The sequence below is a fragment of the Colobus angolensis genome, unplaced genomic scaffold (genome assembly GCF_000951035.1).
Source record: "Colobus angolensis palliatus isolate OR3802 unplaced genomic scaffold, Cang.pa_1.0 Scaffold57, whole genome shotgun sequence".
NCBI lineage: Eukaryota > Metazoa > Chordata > Mammalia > Primates > Cercopithecidae > Colobus > Colobus angolensis.
Genome location: NW_012119265.1, coordinates 3,407,478 through 3,417,407, shown reverse-complemented (window position 1 = coordinate 3,417,407; position 9,930 = coordinate 3,407,478). Strand labels below are relative to the sequence as shown.

Genomic DNA, 9,930 nt, shown 5'->3' with positions numbered 1-9,930 from the left:
AAGGTTTTTGTTTCATAGGAAGGAAGCTCTCTATTGTGTGGATCTATAAAATGATCCAAACTTCAGAGACAGGAAGCTGATAACTGGATTTATCTTCTTAATGGCTTTGGCTCATGAATAAATGATAATGGTTTATGTGTTTTTCTTATAAAAAGAAATGGAATTTGTGTACTGATAGGAGTCCTACTTGCCACATTTGTTCTACTTATTAAGGGATTTCTAATTACTAAGATATTCTTTATATTATTTATAATAAGAAGTCGAAACTTTAACTGAAAGCCATTCTTTGACCACAGTTGGCCATTAGCTGAAATTCAGGAAAGAACACAGGTTTGATCACCAAATCAATAACTCTAGCCACAGGCTGACTAAAAGCTTCCTTTAATCTTCTTCCTATTAGGTCTTCCTTTAAATTAAACCATTCCCTTCATGAATTATTTAAGTGAGTGGCATGGTTATAGAAAGATCATATATAACTCTATACAGAAATGCTAAAGGAACCTTAAAGTCCATTCAGCACACTTCAGGAATTATACTATGAATCAAGATGCTGTAGGCTTTGAAAAAATGGGAGTGGGAGTATGTCCTGTAAAACTTCAGAGAAAAATAGAAAAGTCAAGTTTATTTCCTGATTAGCCCAGGATGATTCCCAAAGCGCAGTTAAGTGTCTGGTCCAGACTAGCTATTAGCGATTAAGTAGTTTCTTTTCACTGTCAAGGCTTTTCCCTGAGGTAATGCCTAAATTCCTAATTTTAATATTTGATCTTATTTCTCTTAGCTCCATCCTCTCTCACCAATAAGCTCTCCACATTTCCACCATGCTAAATGCTTTCTCAATTCTGGAATTTACACTTTTCAAATCTTCCCTTTGTTCAACAGAGTTACAAAATTTTAGACAAACTTATACATTCCCACATTGCTCCTCTTAAAATTTACTCATTTATATAGTGCAATCAATATACTGTTTACATTTTATATAGGTTAGTTTCTGAATACTGTATGTTCTTCCAAATGTATCCTCACAAGACACAAAGGAAGGGGGTAACCTTTCTGAATTCCAATTCCTTAATATTTTAAAAACAATTCTTACTCTTTTCTTTTCCCTTAAACAATTCCCTTCTCAAGTCTTTATATATCTACTTTCCAAACTTCTTTTCACTGTAGCAAATACCCAAGGAAAAATAAAAATCATTTCAGAGTCAATGAATCTCTTCCCTGCTCTCATTTATTAGATCATCTACTTCAAGGCTACATATGTGGCAGTACTTTTAAGTGTTAACAGCTATTAATACCTTGAAGCTGAAAAAATAAAAAAGCCAGAGAAAACATATCACAAGCAATCAGTTTGAATTATATGAAAAGGTACTTAGATCTTCACTTTCATATAAATACTAATTTTAACACTATAAAAGACAACATAATTATATATCATTTTTCTTTATAAAACTACCCCTTAACAGAATATTTGTAAGCTAGTCATCCCTTAGGTTTTTCTGTACTGATAAAAAGTTATTTTTAAAAGAAAAATATTTAAAATAATTGTTTCACAGAAACAGAAAATCTTATCAAATTCTGATAAAAAACTATAATCATGGGTAGTCTTACCACACTATTTTCTTTCACCAAAGATGGATATTTAGGAAGTGGTATATTTCTTAATCAGATAAGCTTCTCAGTGATCTACAAAAGCGCCACAATAAAGATGAGGTAGTATGAGACTTTTCTAACCTTGTAGAAGGTAAATATCGTCTTTAGGAGAGATATTTATCCTGACATTGGTGTTATGATATTCTGAGCCTCATCACTGCTAAGAGAGGTGCCATTTTTGTAGCTACATCTCATTGAGACTAAGACAATCTTGAGATCACTGAGAAAAAAAATGCTGAAAGATAACGGTAATAGAGATTTTCCTTATTTAATTTTGTAATAATTACTAAAAAATTATTTTAAAGCTATTATGGAAAAATGCCATTTTCATTTTAACAGAACTGCAAGATAGGGAAATACTACTCACATAACAGCAACAATAATGAAGAAATACTTGTTCTAACTTGGAAGTTTATGAGTCAAATTTGTTTCAATCCAGGTAGAAGCAGTTTCCTAATATAGATAAACTAGCATCAAGAAATCCATTACGACATTAAAAATGTCAATTTGTACAAAGGGTTAGACAGCTCACCAGAAGAAAAATTGTCTGTCTACATTTATTATACATTGATTCTTTAAAAAAAGAAGTTAGATAGCATACCACTTCACTTATTTTTACTAGTTACCTTGGGATAAAGATGTTTCTAAAAACGTTGCCCTGTTTCTGGGACAGTAAATTTAAAATATCATCCCTTTTGTCCAGTACTGCTTTGTATGCCATAAGTCATGCAGCTGTCAAAAGGTTTTCCTTTTTTTGAAGCCACATTAAAGACTAAGTTAATTCTGAAGATAGGGATAATTATTTGGATCTTGTAGATCAAAAACAATATTAAGCTTCCTGAATACTGAGCTCCATGTTTATTTCTTGAATCTTTATTCAAGTTCAACTTAAAATAATAAAAAACTACTTAGGTACTCTTTGGTTACCAGTGGAAATTTGTGGCTGCTTATACATTGCGGAATTTCCCCAAAGTAACAGCTCAGAGTTTCTATAAAAGGGTTAAGTAGAAGCAACAGTTCATAAGCTAATACAGAAAAACCCCACAATTACTTTAGCACTTTAGTAACTAATAGCTACTAATAGTGTTATCATTATTTTCAAAGCTTCCAATGAGAAAGGAACAAGATTTATGTTTTGAAGATGGTTTAGCTCTTGCGGGTTGAGAGAAAGACCTATTCAGGAATGACAAATGATCCGGCCACATTGTAGAAAAGTAAGTGCACCTCCAGAATGTTATGTTTTCATTTAATTCTCATTGACCAGATTAATCAAATTTAGTAATCCCGCTTTAGAGTTAATATTTAACATAAAAACACATCAAGTTTGACTTGGTTTTGTTACCTTTAACATCCCTATTAGTAAGTTACAAAAGTCAGTAACATTAGTATGAATGGTGAATTACAACATTCAGCTTTACTAAAGAATGTCAAACTCAATGAAAAGGGGGACAGGTAACTATATTTTACATATACTACTACTAATGGCATAGATTAACAAAATATTTCACATGTAGGAAAGGACATAAGATTACTTTTTAAAGAAAAGTATGAAATATAAAATATTCAAATGTGTTTGCAATGCCTACCAAATTTCAAATATGCCTGGATCATGTGTAAATTAAGGAAAGAAAAAAAATGTAAGTACACAACCTACAAGGTAAAAACAAAAACCAAACACCTGGTTAAAAATATCTATTTAAGCTCTAGTGTATAACCTTAAACAATTTGTGTATCATTAAAAAAATGGATTTAGGCCGGGCGCGGTGGCTCAAGCCTGTAATCCCAGCACTTTGGGAGGCCGAGACGGGCGGATCACGAGGTCAGGAGATCGAGACCATCCTGGCGAACACGGTGAAACCCCGTCTCTACCAAAAAATACAAAAAAAACTAGCCGGGCGAGTTGGCGGCGCCTGTAGTCCCAGCTACTCCGGAGGCTGAGGCAGGAGAATGGCGTGAACCCGGGGGGCGGAGCTTGCAGTGAGCTGAGATCCGGCCACTGTACTCCAGCCTGGGTGACAGAGCGAGACTCCGTCTCAAAAAAAAAAAAAAAAAAAAAAATGGATTTATAAGTAAAATTTAGGGCAGAGATTTATCTTGGACACCACTGCCTTCGCAGAAAAATTCAAAGTGGCATAATAAGAAAAACAAAATATTAAAAGAAAATATATATATGATTTCCATGCTCCTATCCTGTTATTAGCATTGCTGTTCTGGTGCATCAATCCTGAGTACTCTAACTTTTGATTTATAATGATATTCCTTCAGATATAATTTCATAGAAGAAGGAATTGGAAGGGCATCGATGCCATCATAAGTTGTACAGTTACAAATAACTGTTCTGCATATATGCTGCAGGGAAAAGGGGAAAGTCCGAATTAAAGGAGTGGACAGCAGTGGTTCAAAGAACATACAGGCGCTTGGGTCCTTATAATGTTCTAGGAGCCCAGTAATGTCAGGAGAATGGAAGACACAGGGGTCATGTGCATCAAAGCTAAAGTTGTGATTCCACTGTTCAATTCTAGCATGAAGCGAACGACTATAGCGTCTAAAACTAACAGAGAATAAATAGTCTTCCTGTGCTGAGTCTCGAAGTAAAAAGGTACCCTCTGGTTTTCCTTCCAGTAGTGCTTCGGCTGCATATTTATCCATTACTCCCCAGTAACATGGGTTGTTATTGATCTGAAGGAGGTCTGGTACAAGACAGTGGACATAATCAATCTGCGTGTGGTATTTAGGAGGTGTTTCCAGCTGCAGGATTTCATCATCCAATTCCCATTTGGGTTTGTTTCTTTTTCTGGAACTTGTGCAAAGTGTTAGAATTTCATCATCGGAATCCATATCACTATCTTCTATACTGTTATTTGAAACCAGGTTCATCACAGAGTCAGTCATAGGATCTTCTCTACACAAAGCATTGTCGGTGGTTATGACACAGGGCTGAACATTAGTATGTGAGAAACAGTTTATATTTTCTTCCATATTTCTTAGTTTTAGCTGACCATCCCTCAATTCAGTCTGAGACAAGTCTGTGCTTACCCATTCGTCTGATTTGGAATTTATAGGAGCAGTGTGTCGTTTAATAAAATGCCACCTAAAGGCTAAATCTGATCGAGGTGGGAAAGGACACTTATCTAACATGAGTTCACTGATATGAATTTTCCTTTTAGATGGAAGCCCTGAAGAGTGCCGACTACTACAATTCTTTATTGGAAAACACTGCCCCACGGCATCTTGCAGTTTCTGTTTAAGAGATCGGCCTAAAAATCTATGCCCACAGGAATGATCTAAGTCCAACTCAATGGATGAACAGCTGTGCTTCCTTTCTCGGTTCCTTAAAGACACTTCAGTTTTCTCTATACCATTTACTGTTTCAGCATCTGAATAACTCTCACTCTTTTTTGACCAAGATAACTTCTTTCCACTCCACACATAACCATCTTTTCTGTCGGCACTTCTGCTCCGACTAGTCTTGGGCCTTACATCTACATTTTTACTATTATTTTCATTATTTTCTGCCATTTTAACAAATTATCCACAAATTCTAATGTTATAAATACTGCTTTTTCAATTTTTCCAGCAGAAAGTTTCTTCTGGGCACTTTCTGGATGTATCTAAAGAAAACAAAAAAGTCATTAATCATTTGTCATCTACCTTGTCTAGTTTACACATATTAAGCTTCAATTAGACACGAGGAAAAAGCACAGTTAGTACATGAAAAAGAGATGTTGGAAGGGAGTCCCAAGACACTTTGTTATCACTTAAATAAAATGCTATATATTATATAATATACATAACTTAATAGTGCCATAGAGTGAAGAATGAGTTCCTTTCTCATAGCTAATTTTCAGTGTGGATCAGAAAAAGCCAAGCCTCCTCTATCGACCATAATATATGCTCAAATGTGAATAGTTTCTAGTCTTTAAGTATATCTTATGCTCATCTCTCCATACCATAGTTTTGTCATTTCACAGCAGACCAGTGAATTCTTTGTAGGAGACAGACACAAATCTATAAGCTGGTGTTTGAGAACTACTACCCTACATAGTTCCTTCACCTTCGTCTCCCTATTTCCTTCCCTACTGATTAAAATATGAACAATTTTAAGTTGTAAAGCTGTAAGAATTTATTAAATAAGCAATCACATTGAACAGCAGAAATGCTCAGTAAGCATTCCCAATACAGTGTTTTAAACTCACTTCAATAATTGGTCAACTCTACCATTAGTCTAGGCAATTTTTAGAAAATATAAAATTGAATAAAAATTTGCCATTTTAAACACATACTCCTTTGTATTCCTGATCATTTGAAAACAAGCAGATAAATTTCCATAAGTTGGTAAAACATACTAGAATTTGCAATGTAAAATACCGAGTTTCATGAAGACTTATGATAATGATTGTCTGTAAATAGAATTTACTTAGGTATTCTTATGTGGAATAAGATTTAGGGGTGCTGGGTGCAGTGGCTCACGCCTATAAATACCAGCACTTTGGGAGGCTGAGGCGGGCAGATTACCTGAGGTCAGGAGTTCAAAACCAGCTTGGCCAACACACTGAAACCCCGTCTCTACTAAAAATACAAAAAATTAGCCAGGTGCAGTGGCACACGACTGTAATTCCAGCTACTCAGGAGGCTGAGGCAGAAGAATCGCTTGAACCCAGAAAGCGGAGGTTGTGGTGAACCAAGATCGCGCCACTGCACTCCAGCCTGGGGGACAGAAGTGAGACTTCGTCTCAAAAAACAAACAAACAAAACAGATTTAGGGTTGGCTGGGCACAGTGGCTTACATCTGTAATCCCAGCACTTTGGGAGGCTGAGGCAGGTGGATCATGAGGTCAGGAGGTCGAGACCAGCCTGGCCAACATGGTGAAACCCTGTCTCTACTAAAAATACAAAAATTAGCCAGGTGCAGTGGCACACGACTGTAATTCCAGCTACTCAGGAGGCTGAGGCAGAAGAATCGCTTGAACCCAGAAAGCGGAGGTTGTGGTGAACCAAGATCGCGCCACTGCACTCCAGCCTGGGGGACAGAAGTGAGACTTCGTCTCAAAAAACAAACAAACAAAACAGATTTAGGGTTGGCTGGGCACAGTGGCTTACATCTGTAATCCCAGCACTTTGGGAGACCGAGACGGGCGGATCATGAGGTCAGGAGATCGAGACCATCCTGGCTAACACGGTGAAACCCCGTCTCTACTAAAAAAAATACAAAAAAATTAACCGGGCGAGGTGGCGGGCGCCTGTAGTCCCAGCTACTCGGGAGGCCGAGGTAGGAGAATGGCGTAAACCCAGGAGGCGGAGCTTGCAGTGAGCTGAGATCCGGCCACTGCACTCCAGCCTGGGTGTCAGAGCTAGACTCCGTCTCAAAAAAAAAAAAAAGAATTCCATTTCTAAGGCCAGGTGCAGTGGTTCATGCCTGTAATCTCAGCCCTTTGGGAGGCCAAGGTGAGGGATCACCTGTGCTGAGGAGTCTGAGACCAGCCTGGGCAACACGGCGAAACCCTGTCTCTAACAAAAATACAAAAAAATTAGCTGGGTATGGTGGCACATGCCTGTGTTCTCAGCTACACAGGAGCCTGAAGTGGGAGGATCGCATGAGCCTGGGAGGCAGAGGTTGCAGACAGCTGTGATCTTGTCACTGCACTACAGTCTGAGTGACAGAGTGAGACCCCAGTTCCAAAAAAAAAAAAAAAACCATCTGGTGATTAGAGTTATTATGGTCAGCCCTCCATATCCGTGGGTTCTCCATCCTCAGATTCAACCAATAGTAGATCGAAAATATTCGAGGAAAAAATCCCCAATAAATTAAAAGTAACACAGTATAATAACTCTTTATATAGCATTTACATTGTATTATTATAAGTAATCTAGAAATGATTAAAAGTATTTGGGAGGACATGTGTAGGTTATGTGCTAATATTACTCCATTTTATTTTAAGGGATTTGAGCATCCATGGACTTTGGTATCTGCAGAGGTCCTAGAACCAATCTCCCATGGACATGCAGAGACAACTGTATTTTGATTTAGTGTGCTCAATGATCTATAACCATTTAAGATCTTTAGGGAAAACTATTTATTTCTGAAAGAAACTTCAAATTGTATTGAATTGTATTCAACTGCATGCTTTGGCTGTTCATGACTAAATTCCACTGAACAAAAATTAGAAGCAACTAAGTGGACTGAAGAATATGAAAAGTCATTTATTAATAAGGTTTGAAATGCTTGGCGCTTTTATTTACTAAATGAACTTCACTTCTGAGTGTGACCTCTAGTCTTGTCTCTTTGCTACCTCTAAATTGTGGCATTTCTTCCTTCACTTCCATATGAGAGCTAAGCCCTCTACCTGTGTTCTTAATGACATTCTGACCTTTACCAGGGCCCTACTTCAATTTCTCTCTCAAACTTCTTGCTACCTTCAAAAACAACTAAGTCTGCTTATAAAATGTTTCAGTGATTATTATAATGCTTTCTTAGCCATAACTGTTTCCATTTCTACTAAATTTATTTTATTTTTTTAAGACAGGGTCTCTATCGCCCAGGCTGGAGTGCAGTGGTGCGATCATGACTCACTGAAGCCTCGACCTCCCAAGCTCAAGTGACTTTCCTGCCTCAGCCTCTGGAGTAGCAGGGACTACAGGCACACACCACCATGCCAGACTAATTTAAAAAAATTTTTTTGTAGAGACAGAGTCTCCCTAGGATGCCCAGGCTGGTCTTGAACTCCTGAGCTCAAGTGAAAGTGCTGGGATTACAGGCATGTGCCACTGAGCCTGGCCCTAAATTTCTCAATGAGTAGTGTAATTTAATTTCCTCTCAAGATGAAAACCACTTTTTGTTTTTTTCTCATTATAAAATAAAAATTACTCCAGTGAGAAAATGGCTGAGTAAAAATCTTTTTGCCCCATCCTTCTTTCAGAAGTCAGTACAAACAACAAGAAAATATGAGCAATAAAATCACAAACCTCCTCTTCAATGAAATGAACAGATATCTATAACCTGAGTCATAAAGTAGAAGTACAGAAAATGAATGAACAATAACTGACTCCGCAGCAGAGATGCAGGTGACAGACATCAGGCACAGAGGTAACACAGATAAGACACAAGCCAACAGAGCAGGTAAAATCCAGGACCCACAAGTACTGGGTGCTACAGAAAGTGTGGGTGGAGAACAGGGTGGAACATGGGGAGAGGAGCTGAAATTCTGCCTAAGAGCAGGTAGATTTCTCAGTTTCTTATCCCACATTTAGAGGAGATAGGACATTTATTATTTGAAGAAACTGAACCAGGTGGGCTCAGGACTTTAAATACCAGACACAGCAGAGGGTAGAGGGGAAGATTGGGCCTAAAAAATGGTAACAAAGTAAAAGTTCCTTGCTCTCTTCTGCCATCCAGCTCCCAGAACTCCAGCAGCTAGATTTTTATACCTTCCTAATAGAAGAGTGGCAGATACTTTCCTGGAGAAAGAGAATGGCCAAAGAGAAAAGACCTGTCAAAGCTGATAGCTGGGATTCCTCCGATAAAAAGCTAGAACACCACCCTAGCATACAGTGAAGCACACACATCCACAGGCCCTGGTTACTCACACACAGTTTCTAGGCAGCATAGTTGTACACTCTAAACTATGAAAGAACACTCCTGGGTCATCAGACTTGATATGGTTTGCCTGTGTCCCACCCAAATCTCACTTTGAATTGCAATAATTCCTATGTGTCAAGGGCACAGCCAGGTGGAGATAATTGAATCATGAGGGCAGTTTCCCCCATACTGTTCTCATGGTAATAAGTCTCTCGAGATCTGATGGTTTTATAAATGGGAGTTCCCCTGCACAAGCTCTCTTGCTTGCCACCATGTAAGATGTGACTTTGCTCCTCATTCACCTTGTGCCATGATTATGAGGCCTCCCCAGCCATGTGGAACTGTGAGTCAATTAAATCTCTTTCCTTTATAAATTATCCAGTCTTGGGTATGTCTGTATTAGCAGCGTGAGAACAGACTAATATAAGACTTTTGAGGAAAACTTCTAACATATATGAAATAAAAAAAGTATACAGAATTTGGAGAAAGCAATAACTATGGAAAGAGTAGAAACTAAAATTGACTTATTTCAAGAAAAGATATTACAACTATAAATAAGTAAGATGCTATAAAAAGGAGGTGGGGGCCAGGAACAGTGGCTCATGCCTGTAATCCCAGCACTCTGGGAGGCTGAGGTAGGAGGATCACCTGAGATCAGGAGTTCAAGACCAGCTTGGTCAACATGGTGAAACCGTCTGTACTAAAAA

The 9,930-nt window shown here is 37.9% G+C and overlaps 1 protein-coding gene across 3 annotated transcripts in view; it reads right to left on the bottom strand.

Moving 5' to 3' along the window:
• Positions 1-3,715: 3,715 nt before the first annotated feature.
• SOCS4 (suppressor of cytokine signaling 4) overlaps positions 3,716-9,930 on the bottom strand; it is a 17,147-nt gene continuing 10,932 nt past the window's right edge. For 2 of the 3 annotated variants that reach the window (XM_011961849.1, XM_011961851.1), the window contains exon 3: positions 3,722-5,258. In XM_011961849.1, coding sequence (XP_011817239.1) covers positions 3,844-5,166 — 1,323 coding nt within the window. In that variant the 5' untranslated portion in view covers positions 5,167-5,258 and the 3' untranslated portion in view covers positions 3,722-3,843. Of the gene's footprint in view, positions 5,259-9,930 lie in introns of all 3 variants that reach the window. The other variant, XM_011961850.1, reaches the window with a different exon arrangement.